At 37.8% G+C, this 14186-nt stretch overlaps 1 protein-coding gene across 6 annotated transcripts in view; it reads left to right on the plus strand.

Annotated features, from left to right (window-relative positions):
- The window catches only part of CFAP43 (cilia and flagella associated protein 43), a 108630-nt gene that overhangs the window by 32714 nt on the left and 61730 nt on the right, over positions 1–14186 (plus strand). For all 6 annotated transcript variants that reach the window (XR_651926.3, XM_009215317.3, XM_009215316.3 and 3 more), the window contains exons 7-12: positions 469–536; positions 2695–2826; positions 7849–7965; positions 8959–9039; positions 11900–12048; positions 13593–13696. Coding sequence is in view for 5 of the 6 variants with exons in the window: in XM_009215317.3 (XP_009213581.2) it covers positions 469–536; positions 2695–2826; positions 7849–7965; positions 8959–9039; positions 11900–12048; positions 13593–13696 (651 nt within the window). In the remaining variant the exon portion in view is untranslated. The remainder of the gene's footprint in view (positions 1–468; positions 537–2694; positions 2827–7848; positions 7966–8958; positions 9040–11899; positions 12049–13592; positions 13697–14186) is intronic.

Consider the following 14186-nt stretch of genomic DNA (forward strand, 5'->3'; position numbering starts at 1 on the left):
TTCCATTGGTATTATTTCCAACTATGCCCTAGTATGAGTTTTCTGAGCCAGTCGTTTATTCTCACCATTTCACAGACATGCCTCTAGCCCATTCCCTTGGCACTTATTGTCTCTGAATCTGCCAGTTCCCAGCTCCAATACCACCCCCTCCAGCAAGTTTTCCCCATTGCAGTGTCCCTCATCTGCCTTTTTTTCCTTTTCTCTGACTCACTTTCCCTGTAAAACTGAGGCCATGAGGTTTGACTTCCCTCCCTACTCCCTTTCTCTCTTCCCTTTACTCCTACTGTACCCTCCAGCCTTGCTCCTCTCTCTAATCTAGCATCTATGTTAGTTACATAGATCTGATGATAGAGAATTCAAAAACAACTTATATGATTTACATCAGTAAAAGCAGCTTTTATTATTCATTGTTACATTGTACTTTTAATTATGTGTCACCTGCTTTACCTTGTTTTTCTTTTCCAAAAGTCAGAAGAAATTTTATCAGTCCAGTAACCTTGGTGTATCAGAAGGAGGGCGTGCTGGCTTCTGGAATTGTAATGTATTTTTTTCTCAAAATTAATTGGTTTAAAGAAAATTCACAATTCCAATGTGTTGCCATTTACTATTATGAGCCATATTTTAGGATGTCAGATCTGTCACATTATTAATTAAAATGGTTTCCTCTTTGGGTACTATTAAAAAAGATTTATTTTGAATAACTTCAAATCTATACAAAATAGAGGGAACAATATAATGAACTACCATATATTACTGCAAACAAACACAAATAGAATTTAAAAATCCATTGCCCTTCTGCAATGAAAAACTACCTAATATCTATAACCCAATTCCATGTTCGTTTCTACACTTAATGTATTAGGTTATCAGACACGAATTTGGAACCCTTTGTCTAAGCTGCAGCTTGGACTCTGGTGAATGCCCATTTAGCTTACATGTATCATAATGTTATTGTTGATATTTAAATCAGTATTAATAGCCTCCATTTCCTTGGTGCTTACTTTGTGCCAGGCACCAAGCTAAGCACTTTACTTGTATTATCTTATAGGTCCTTACAACAACCTTATCGAATAGAATCTATTGACATCCTCCTTTAACAGACAAGGAATCTAATCTTACAGAGTTCACCAGCAAGTAATTGGAAGAGTTAGGGCTTGAACATAGGTGTGTTAAACTCCAAAGTCTTTGCTGTCATTTATTAGAACTCAGTCTCAGTAAGTAATAAAAGGTGTCAGACCATGTTTTTCTTTTTCTGTTTCTTTTCTTTTCTTTTTTTTTTTTTTTTTTTGAGACGGAGTCTCACACTGTCTCTCTGGCTGGAGTGCAGTGGCGCAATCTCTGCTTACTGCAAGCTCCGCCTCCTGGGTTCGTGCCATTCTCCTGCCTCAGCCTTCAGAGTAGCTGGGACTACAGGCGCCTGCCACCACGCCCAGCTAATTTTTGTATTTTTAGTAGAGACGGGGTTTCACCGTTTTAGCCAGGATGGTCTCGATCTCCTGACCTCGTGATCCGCCCCCTTCGGCCTCCCAAAGTGCTGGGATTACAGGCTTGAGCCACCGTGCCCGGCCAAGACCATGTTTTTCCATGCCATTATAATCAATGTAAACAATGCTAAGGTGTGGAACTGACCTATACCAAAATCCAGGTCTAGTTGTAACTATCCCAGATGTTAGCATAGTCCGTTTCACTGACACAGATGACATCTGCAGGACTTTGAGGGTAGCTAGGCAGTGACCTCAGGGTGAGAGACATTCTACCCTCAGGAAGCCATCTGGAGCACATACACCTACACTTAGCTCCCCCAACCTTGCAGTGGACTATCCCCTCCTCCTCCATTTAGTCTGCATTTGTGGGCTTTTATGACTCTTGTCCTCTTCAAGACCACCCTTGATGTTTGTTTAACCCCCTTTAAGGGAATGATTATAGCATTTGCTCTGGTGAGTGATGGAGAATAAAGATGAGCTCAAAAAAAGCACCTTGCCTGCTTTCCCTTCCAGGGCCCAGGCATTTGAACCCAGCCACCTGAAGTCCCCGCTCTTAATTATGAGATGTCTAATCTAGAAAATGATAAGTAAATTTCCTCCAAGTGTTTTCACTATTGTAAAAATAACTCAAATTTCTCTTGAGAATAATAAAGTTAACCTAAATCTATTCAAAACCAACCAATCAACTAGCCCATTTATATTGGATCCTTGCTATGTTCTACTACTGTGTGAGGAAGAGAAAAAGAGGATTCAAAGGGAATAAAAGGCACACTCCCTACCCTTGGGTCATTTAGGGAGATAAGAAATGCACATAATAATGATGAAAGAGCATACAGGAAGGCTAGTGTCCTTTCAAGCAAAGAAACTGCTATATACAAGCCACACAAACTCTACTTCATTTTTCCTACCGCCTGTGTAGTGAAGAATGTAGTAAGAAGAGGGATACTAGAGAAACTCAAAAAAGGAGATATCAGTAAAGTTTTAGGTAATTGAAAAATGTATCACAAAAGAGATCAAACTGAAGCTTGACCAGGGAACATAGTTAAAAGTCGTCTAAATAAAGATGAGAGGACAGTGCATCTATGCAAACATAGATGATGACTCCAAATAAACAGTAGAAGTAATCAATAAGCCTTAACTTGTCTGATGAGTCAAGTATACTATGCATTGACTAAGACTGATTTTCTACATTTATCTCACTCATCTCTAGGATGGCTTTGTGTATTCTTTTATTATTAAAGATGGAAGTTACATGATCAAGGATTTTCTTGAGATTGAAAGACCTGTAGAACATATGACATTTTCTCCCAATTATACAATGTTGCTGATTCAAACAGACAAGGTATGTTGGATGGTAATTTCTTGATATGTGATTTTCAGATGATATTATTATCATCATTACATGACAGGAATGAGGAGCAGAGTGTGCTACACAGTGGTACTCCACTAGTCAAGACTCTAGGTTGTAAATGAAAAACTACCCAGTTTAAAAGGTTTAAATTACAAAGAGCTATTGGTTTATTTTTGTGCATGTAACTGAAAGGGCAAGGAGTGAATCTGAATACAAGAGCTGCCATGATGCCACCAAGCCTTGTTTATTTCCATCTCTTGGCTCTGTTTCCTCTCTGCTGCCTCCATTTCCATGCTGACTCTCCCCTTGTGGTGTTAAGAGTTATATGCAGCTCTAGCTTATATTTCTGCCTGCTTGATGTCCCTGGTGGAAAGATACCAGCTAGAGAAAAAGTCTTGGAATATAGACTCAGTGGACTAACTGAATCACGTGTCTTCCCCTGGGTCAGTCACTTGTACCATAGGAATCCTAAGCTCTGACTGGCCAGGCCTAAGTCACATGCATAGCCTTGGATGCTGGGTAGAGTCAACTGACTTAAATGAGAACTGAGATTGGGGCATAGGTTGTTCTCCAAAGACAATGTGGGTTCTATAAGAGAAGAAGAAAAATTAATTATTGCAAGATTAAAACAAACATTTTCTTCAATTATACTGCTAGGAAGATTCCTAATTAATGGAATGATCTTCAGGCATCAAAATTAGCAGATATTTATATTGTTATACAATAATTTTACATGAATTACAAATAAAATTCAATGATTTTCTGCCTAAAAGAAAACTAAATTTAAATATGGACAGACTTTTGTTTCTGATAATTAACAGAAGTTTTTTTTTTTTTTTTGAGACGGAGTCTCGCGCTGTGTCACCCAGGCTGGAGTGCAGTGGCGCGATCTCGGCTCACTGCAAGCTCCGCCTCCCAGGTTCACGCCATTCTCCTGCCTCAGCCTCCGAGTAGCTGGGACTACAGGCGCCCGCCACCACGCCCAGCTAGTTTTTTGTATTTTTAGTAGAGACGGGGTTTCACCATGTTAGCCAGGATGGTCTCGATCTCCTGACCTCATGATCCACCCGCCTCGGCCTCCCAAAGTGCTGGGATTACAGGCTTGAGCCACCGCGCCCGGCCCAGAAGTTTTTTTTTAAAAAAAAAAACTGTGCTAACTTATGTTTTAATAAATAAATGACTAACTGAAAATATCTATGGAGAACAGGAAACTAGGAAAAAGATACCATAAAAGAAGGAGGAAAGACCCAAATAGAACTTCTAAAGAAGAAAAATATACTAGCAAAGTAAAAATTAAATGAACATGTCTGACAAAATGTTGGACATAACCAAAGAGAGAATAAATGAATTCGAAGATGGATCAGAAGAAGTTATTCAGAATGTCACCTAGAAAAGCAAAAGGGTAGAAAATACAGAAGGGAACATAAGATATAAGAACAATACAGTGAAAAGATCTAACGTATGTTTGATTAGAGTCCAGAGAGGAGAAAGTGGGACAGAGGCAATAATTAAAGAGATACTGACTGGGGATTTTCCAGAATTGGTTAAAGACATGAATTTATAGATTTAAGAGATCCAGTGAATCCCAAACAGAATACATAAAATGATATCCACACTTAGACTTACCAAAGTGAAACTGTTGAAAACCAAAGAGAAAATTTTCAAAGCAGTCAGAGAAAAGACAGATTACTTCTAAGGAATTTCAATTAGACTAATAGCTGACTTCTCTGTGGCAATAATGTAAGTAAGAAATAGTGGAATAATACCTTCAATGTGTTGCAGGGGTCAGCAAACTGTAGCTCCATGGGGCAAAACTAGCCTGCTGCATGTTTTTCAAATTAGATTTTATTGGAACATAGCCACACCCACTTATGTATTGTTTATGGCTTCTTTCATACCACAATGGCAGCATTAAATAGTTGTGGCAGAGACTACATGGTTTGCAAAGCCTAACATATTTACCATCAGTCTATTTATAGAAAAAGGTTGATGACCCCTGATGTAATGAAAAAAAGTAATTACCACCTAGAATTCTATACCCAATGAAAACATCTTTTCAGTATGTGGGTAAAAAAAGACATTTTAGACACTCCAAAGTTAAGAGTGTGTCAGCAGCTGACTATCACTGGAGAAAATTCTGAAGAATTTACTTCCGGCAGAGGAAAATTATCCCAGATGTAAGGTGTGTGATGCAACAAAAACAAAGAGCAGTAGTAATGGGTAGAGAATGACGCATTGTAGAAGATGTACAGTAAATGAACACTGCATACAACAGCAGGAAAAAAAAATGTGGAAGTAGGTTTAAAAATAATATTGAACTAAAATCCCAAATGACAATACTATAAGTTGGGGGAAGCGGGGGAGCAGGATATATAGAACAAAGTATTCCAAGGATCCCACGTGACCCAGGAGGAGAATAAAGCTTTTAAGTAACTTTGATGTTGATAAATTAGGTATACATGTTACAACTTCAAAGGTAACCACTAAAACAATAGGAACAGTAGACGAAATTTCCAAACTAGAGAAAGTAAAATGTTAAATAAAAAAGTTTAACCCAAAACAAGGTAAAAAAGAGAAAGAAAATGAAATGCAAAACAACTGAGATAAACAAAAAGCATAAATTAAAACCTATGTTTAAACCCAGATATGAAAAGACGGAAAAAGATATGTAAACATTAACCCAAAGAAAACCAGTGGAAATATATTAATATTAGACAAAATAGGCTTTGAGGTAAAAATCATTACTAAAGATAAATGGGCTTATTTCAGAATAACAAAATATTAAATTTATCGGGAATATATAAATACTTAAAATATGTACAAGGAATCTTCGTTATCTTGTCATGCTTCAAGGCCCAGGAAAGGCCTAGGCAAAACTCTTGGTGGGGTTTTGTTACATTCAAGCATTTGTATAAGGGCACTGGCTCTATTAGCTTTTAATATTTAACTTAATCACTCAGCCATTGCTGAAATAGTTGTCATGGAGGCCTGCCTGTTCAGCTGTTAGTGAGATCTGGCCTGCCACACCTTCTCACTGAAGTCTTTCTTAAACACACACTTTAAAATTTCACCCTCTTATTTTGCTATATAATGTTCTCCTCTGTTATATTTTCTTTTTCTTCTTACAATTATCACTGTCTAACTTGCAGTATGTTTTATTTGGTTATATTATTTATCATCTAAATCTGCCAGCAGAAGGTAAGCTCCGTGAGGGCAGGGGATTTTGTTTTATCCTCTGCTATAACCCCAGCATCTAAAGCAGTGACTGGCATTGTGTATCCACTTAATATTTATTGAAGAAATGACAGAAAGATAAAATTTGTAAATACCTACCAAATTTTGAACTCCTATAAAGTCATATTTTTTTAGATAAATGAGACCAGAAATATTTATGTTTAACTCAAGTAAACGTGAAGAACTTGTGATTAACTGAAAGCAGACTTCTTATTGCTGGTTAAATGACCATATTATATTACCAGCTACTTGGTAGAGATGCATTCATTACAGAATAGATTTTTTTTAGAGGTGAGTTTGAGAGCTGAAAATAATAAGCATGAAGTGACAGCTTCAGCCATACCTCAACTATTTCTACAAAGGCTTGTTTAAATGTTTAATGTTCTTTCCATTATATTTAGCATGTGGTAGGATTTAGTACATCTTTTTTTTTTTTTTTTTTTTTTTTTTTTTTTTTTTTTGAGACGGAGTCTCGCTCTGTCACCCAGGCTGGAGTACAGTGGCGCGATCTCCGCTCACTGCAAGCTCCGCCTCCCGGGTTCGTGCCATTCTCCTGCCTCAGCCTCCCGAGTAGCTGGGACTACAGGCGCCGCCACCTCGCCCGGCTAATTTTTTTGTATTTTAAGTAGAGACGGGGTTTCACCGTGTTAGCCAGGATGGTCTCGATCTCCTGACCTCGTGATCCGCCCGTCTCAGCCTCCCAAAGTGCTGGGATTACAGGCTTGAGCCACCGCGCCCGGCGATTTAGTACATCTTAACAACTTTTTGGGTTTTCCACATTTTCCAAATTTTCTACATAAATAGATATTATTTTTGAAACAGGAAAAAATGTTTTATTATGTTTTGTAAATTAAAAAAATGAATGTCTGGGAGACCAGGTGTGGTGGCTCATGCCTATAATCCCAGCACTTTGGGAGGTCGAGGAGGGTGGATTACTTGAGGTCAGGAGTTTGAGACCGGCCTGGCCAACATGGTGAAACCCTGTCTTTAGTAAAAATACAAAAATTAGCCAAGTGTGGTGGCAGGTACCTGGAATCCCAGCTACTCAGGAGGCTGAGGCAAGAGAATCTCTTGAACCCAGGAGGCAGAGGTTGGTTGCAGTGAGCCAAGATCCCGCCATTGCACTCCAGCCTGGGCAACAGAGGGAGACTCAGTCACAAAACAAAAACAACAACAACAAAACAAACCAAAACACGAATGTCTGGAATTGAAGAAGAAAGTCTTATGGTTATTTAAAATGATGAGGCCAGGCATGGTGGCTTGCGCCTATCATCCCAGCACTTTGGGAGGCCGAGGCGTGCGGATCACCTGAGGTCAGGAGTTTGAAACCAGCCTAACCAACATGTTGAAACCCTGTCTCTAGTAAGCATACAAAATTAGCCGGGCATGGTGGTGCATGCCTGTAATCCCAGCTACTCAGGAGGCTGAGGCAGGAGAATCGCTTAAACCTGGGAGGTGGGAGTTGCAGTGAGCTGAGATTGTGCCATTGCACTCCAACCTGGGCAACAATAGCAAGACTTTGTCTCGAAAAATTAATTAATTAAAATAAAATGATAAATAAGTGAATGAATGAATGAATCAACCAATCAATAAACAAACAAACAAATCAAGTGTCTAGATTTTAAGGCCTTCAGGGTCAAGGTCTTACTGAGTTGATCTGTGATTTCCCATCATCTGTTTCCACACAGTGCCTTGGTTACAGTAGGCATTTAATAAATATTTGTTGAACTATATACACAACAATTACAATATGTTTCTTTCCTTTTGTATATTTATCAGGGATCTGTTTATATCTACACTTTTGGTGAGGAGCCAACCTTAAATAAAGTCCTAGATGCTTGTGATGGGAAATTTCAGGCAGTTGACTTTATCACACCTGGAACCCAACACTTCATGGTAAAGAATATTTTACTGTGTCACAGTAGGACTAAAGATATGATGATGTTCTGAGATTTAAATCCCTATTTATATGTTATTGGGTAACTTTGAAAGTTCATGGGCAAAGCAATGTGAATAGGAGGCAGAGGCTGTCCTTGAAGGCTGTGGTGGAGATGCTAGACACTTCCATCCTCAAATCTACCCCCCAGTTAGAATGATACCCTCGTATTGTGACTTCATAATATCATCTTCTGAAAACAACCAACACAATTGAGATCTTAGGAGCCATCTTTTGGTTTTCACCACCCAAGCTCTGCAAGCCAGGCTTTAACACATTTTAAAACACGTTCATTGCTAATGAGTCGTCAGCACTGAGTAAACTGTTAGTATTTATTTAGTATCTTTTTTCTGTGTAATGCACCAGCACCACTTGAGGTTGAAAATGAAATAGTTGCCATGTGCAATACATTAATTCAGTCTAAGGAGTCAATAATAATATGTCAGTATTGGCTCATCAGTTGTAACAAATGTACCACACTAATGCAAGATGTTAATAGTAGGGTAGTAGGTGTGTGGAGGGGAAGGGGAAGGAGAACTCTCTGTGCTTTCTGCTCAGTTTTTCTGTAATCCTAAAACTGCTCTAAAAAAATAAATTCTAGTAATTTAAAAAGGAACAATGTATAGCTTCCTATTTCTACATTTGTTCATTAGGCAATAGTTTTACTGATTTTTATAAGCAACTTTTTAATATGTTACATGAAAAATCTTTATTTTACTTTTCTAATACTAATTAGTTATTATGTATTACTTAAATTGCATTAAAGATAATAGTTAATATTTGTTCAGAAATGAAGCATTGGCATTGAAATGATAAAATAAGTATTTATAATCCACATAAATAAAATGAAATTTTATACTAAATCATCGACACACTGGAAAGGGAGGCAGAACATGCTTCCATAGGAAAGTCTTATTTTCCATGTAGAGTTTTTGTTTTTCTTTTTGTTACAGACACTTACACATTCAGGGGAAATTTGTGTTTGGTGGCTGGAGGATTGTTCTTGTGTAAGCAAGATTTATCTGAATACCCCAGTAAGTATACTTGATAAATGGAGTTTTAAAAATATATTGAATTCTAATCCAATCTACCTTTTCATAGTCACACATCAATAGTCTGTAGAAATACTTGTTACAGAAGCCTCACTGCATTTTTGCCTTCTAGGTTTAGAGTAATCCCTGAGTGTAAAGTATATGCCACAGCCCCAAGAGTGGAACCATAGCATTGGTTATAGAAAACAAGATAGAACCATATTGGTTATAGAAAGCAGTAGGTTTTCTGTGGCGGCAGTTGTTTTTGAAACCCCAGTAGTTTATATCTTACTCATGTCGTAAGTTCACTGTGGATTGGCAGGGGTCCCTCTTGCACAGTCTCTCAGGGAGCCAGGCTGATGGGGGCTCCATCAAAGAATACTTCCTCTGTGCTGTGTGCAGGAGAGGAAGAGAGTGCTGAAAGGTCTTTTGGAGGGAGAGGGGGTGCTCCTGAATCAGCAAGTAAGTGCTTTTTCTCAGAAACGAAATATCCCTTTGGCCATAACTGGTTAAATGGTCCCATTTAATGGGAATCATTTAGAAATGAAAGAAAGTTGCCACTCTAACCAGCTTAAGCCAAAAATTAAAAAGTGAGTGTTATTGGCACAATCAACTATAAAGTACAGAACTTGTCTGGCCCCATGTGTGCCTCAGTCCATCAGTTTAAATGATATACTAAGGACCTTGTCTTTCTGTCTCCACACTATGCCTTTAGTTTCATCTTAGGCCTCACTGAGGTACACCCAGATACCACAGGTGCCAACCTCACATCATACTGTCAGAGAGGGAAGAAAAATTCCTACTGTAGGGGGAGGAAGAACAAAGATGCTTCTTCTTTCCAGAAGGTTCAGTAAATGTCTTCTAATGTCTTAATAACATCTGTGAACTAATCATATGCACAGGGGATGAGAAATGCAATTAAGTGCCTAATTAATGCACCAACTCAGCCCTGGAAATGGGAGTTAGATTCATTCCACTTGTCCCTGAAAATAGGGGAAGGATAGTTTCTCAGTGAATATTCAAGAGATTTTCCAGAAGGAGGGCATATGGATGCTGAATTGCAAACCACACTGCCTGCAGCACCTACCACAATGTGATACCATTATTTCTGCCATGTTCACAGTGCATTTTGCATAAAATAACATTTCAAAAGGACCAAGAAACAATGGTAATGCTGTCTTTTTAAAAAAAGTAGTATTATTTGCTGCATTACACAGTTCTAGTTGAGAAATGGATCTTGGTATTAGGTAGGGAGTTTCAATCCTTCCCTTTTATAAAACTAAAATCTCAATTATAGAAGACTAAGCATCATATTTTACATAAGATGCAAAAGATAGATAATTCAGTGTGATAAATAAAACTCTCCCACAAAAGTAAAGATAAAATTTCTTACTGAGAAACTTGAAATATGAAAAGACTCCATAATCTCTGTGACAAAGGGTTATATGTATTCATTTCTATTAGAAATAGTAAACTAGGAGAGATCTTACAAGTGCATTTAATCACATGTCCTTTCACACATTAGAGGCATACAAACATTTAACAACCACCCAGGGGCCCATATAATCAGGATATACCTTGTTCCTCTTGGGCAACGAGGGATACAGGTACCATTACCCTACAGAGAATTGATACAGATACAGTAATGCTGATGCCAGGTCTCTCTGCCTGTGTCTGGGACTGTGTTGCCTTCCTTCAGGCAGTGGTCCTGGGGGATCCCAGTCCAGCACCACAGTGTCAAGATACCTGGACACTAGCAGCGTCTCCTGATGGTACCTGCAAGGGTACATAAGACTCCTCTGGACCTTACTGTACATTTTCAGACTAGCACACCATTGCCCTGGAATGAAGGAGAATTTCAGCTGATTATTTTTATTTTGGGAACACACACACACACACACACACACACTTCCCATAAAGGTTTTCAATTTTACAAAAAGCCCACTCAGTTGGGAGACTGTGTGCATTCTAATGAGGCAGGACACCTGGGTGCTTCTTCTGAAGTTTGTCGCCACATATGGGATCCTTGGGTAAGCTGCTGGACTTGCTTGGCCTGCGTTTTCTATTTTGCAAAATGATCTCTTACATTCTTTTTCAGCCCTAAGTTCCATGATTTTATTCAAAACAATCTACAAAGTATTTATAGAGAAAGAATACTAATTTCTATAGTATTATGAAAGTCAATTTATTCTCTTAGACATCATATTCTGTATAAATCATTGTGAGATAAGTGGGAATCTGTCATGCATTTCTTTGGTGACTGAATACATCTTCCAGTGATATAGTTATTTTCTTAAGTCTTCCTTAGTCATACCAGCATCTCAGGATCTATAAAAATGTTTTAAAAGCCAGGTGTGGTGGTTTGATCTTGTAATCCCAGCGACTAGGCAGGCTGACGCAGGAGGATCACTCCAGTAGTTCAAGACAGAGCAAGACTCCATCGCTAATAAATAAATATTTTAAAATGTTTACAAGATGCTAAGAATTTCTTTTACCTTTTTTTGTTTTATTTTTCACTATTACTGGTCTAAGTGTTTCACAATCACTTAGATAGATTGTTGGCATAATTATTTCATCATCATTTAGAGATAAAAATGAAGCCATGATTTAAATTTCAAGAAATCTCTCTATAATTTGTATTACTCTAATTTTAGGATAAAAGAATAAGATGTACAGATTCCTGTGCCGTCTTATGCAGTTGATCAGCTCAGGAACATTGAGGCTATAATTTGACAGAACCCACCACACAACACTTGCCACTCTTCTCATCCTGTAGCCTTTTCAAATACATTGTATAATAGCATTCTTACATGCAGGAGAGCAGGCACAATGGAGATACGCATCTGGGGTTTATTTTAAACAGGCGACAGTTCTGGCTTGCTGTCCATCCTCCCTCTCTGCAGCCGTGGGCACGGAGGGTGGTTCTGTCTACTTCATCAGCGTATATGATAAGGAATCCCCTCAGGTCGTGGACAAAGCCTTTCTCTCGGAATCGTCCGTGCAGCATGTCACGTAAGTCCCTTCTGCTTCCAGGAGCGGCTCTGTGTCACCGTCTGTTGAAAATTCTAGTGAAGCCATCCCTTCTTTTAATTTTAAGTTTTACATGTTTCATTTGTTTTGAATGTTAATATATTCACTCAGTTCAACACTCAAAAGGTACAGAGGGCTGTGAAGTAAAGTACCCCCCATACCCAGGTCTGTCCTTGCAGGCAGCCTGGTACCAACTTCTCATGTCTCCTGAGATGTTTTATCCATGAACAAGCAAAACATAATAAGCACTTCTTTTTATTTGTATCGATGGCCATCAAGTATGTATAGTGTGCCAGGCACTTCTGCTGTATTTAACTCCATGAGGTAAACACTCTTATTTTCTCTATTTGACAGGTGAGGAAGATGAGGCACGAAGATTTTAAATAACTTGCTCAATAGTACACAGCTAGTGAATGGCAAATGTTGGGATTTGAACCCAGGTCGTTGGGCTCCAGAGTCACTGCCTTTGCTCTTAAAATGAGAAAACTATGTACAGTGCCTCATTTCTTTTTTCACTTAATGGTATATCTTGGAGAATGTTTTATATCCACACATAAAGACCAGCCTTATTATTTTTATAGCCACATAGTATTCCATTATATGAATATACTGTCATTTTTAAAAAACAGTATATTAATGAACATTTAGAGTATTTCAAAACTTTAGAAACAATACTTTTAAGATGACAATATAGAGACATTAGATTTGGACTTGTAGTTGCTATCATTATTAGTGTTTTTAATTTATTATATTATTAGGTATTAATAAGAACAGACATTTGTATTCTGCTTTACAGCTTGAGATCACTGTAGCTTGTAGAATGTGATCCTCAAAACACCAATCAGAGAGATGTTATTCTTATCCCTATTAGACAAATTAGGGAATTCAGGGTGAGAGAGGTGAAGAGAAGCATTGTCCAAGATTACACATTACACAGCTAGCGCACTTGGGAGCTGGTCCTGCCACTGTGGACTGCCCAGCTCCACCACCCTAGCTCAGTGGGGAAGGAGGGATAACCTCCTTACCCCCTGCCCTTCTGCACCGTCATTTTTTGTGCCTTTCCTTTCTCAGATCATCTTATTCTAATTTGCGTCTTCCCACTTTTTCTAATTTGATAAAGTTGTAGACATTTTTCACTACATTCTTCCTCCCACTGCCAGGTACCAGTCACAGGGTAATGAAATGTCACACCCACCACTAATTTGAGAATTGCTTATTTGCACTTGAAACATCAAGAAAGCTCTACCAACATGTTTCATTCACTTATGATGAACCAACTGCCCATCTTTACTGAATCTTCTTGACTGTATTTATTAAAGTTGCAATTTGGAAATAGCATTGGCCTAAAGTACAATGATTATATCTACATGTAATCACTCCACTTTTATAAGGTCAGAGAATATTAAAAATCACAAACTGTAAAAATGACTGGCTTTGAATATATCTCTGTGGCCATTCACTAAACTTGTTCACCATCTAGCTGGTGAAACAATTGGGATTTGATCATCAGATTTCTTCTTTTCTAGTTATGATCAGCGAGGAATATTTCTGTTAGTTGGAACATCAGAAGGAAAAGTCTTTATTATCTGTGCCAGCTCCTCAAGGTCATTTCGGATTATTGGATTCACAGGTACAACATAGAATGCTGATTAATTTAAAATATATTAATTTAAAACATTTAAAATTTTTTATTTCAAAGAATTTAAGGTTATGAAAATGGAGTTATATTGAAACAATTATTTATGGCATATTTTCTGAAAGAGTAACTTTTAAATAACTAAAGTTACTTAGGAGAATTCTCACATTATGTTTTGATGTATTTGAAATATTAGAGTTATCTGCTTGGTACATAGTTGATGCTAAACAAATTTTCTTGAATCAATTATTGAATAAATTAATGAAATGGCTAAACATTTCTAATATTAACATACAGAGAAGTTGGGTTGATTTCTCTCAAAAATATTTTTTAATATTTTATCTCTAATAAAGAATTTTCTCTTTGTTTTCTCTCTGGCTTTACATGCCAATTGTATATGTGTTTCCCCCACACACACAGTTTTTTTTAAATTCTCCTTAAATTTTTTTTTTTTTTTTTTGCTCCTCACACTTTGCCAAGTCTC

Source organism: Papio anubis, chromosome 11 (genome assembly GCF_008728515.1).
Source record: "Papio anubis isolate 15944 chromosome 11, Panubis1.0, whole genome shotgun sequence".
NCBI lineage: Eukaryota > Metazoa > Chordata > Mammalia > Primates > Cercopithecidae > Papio > Papio anubis.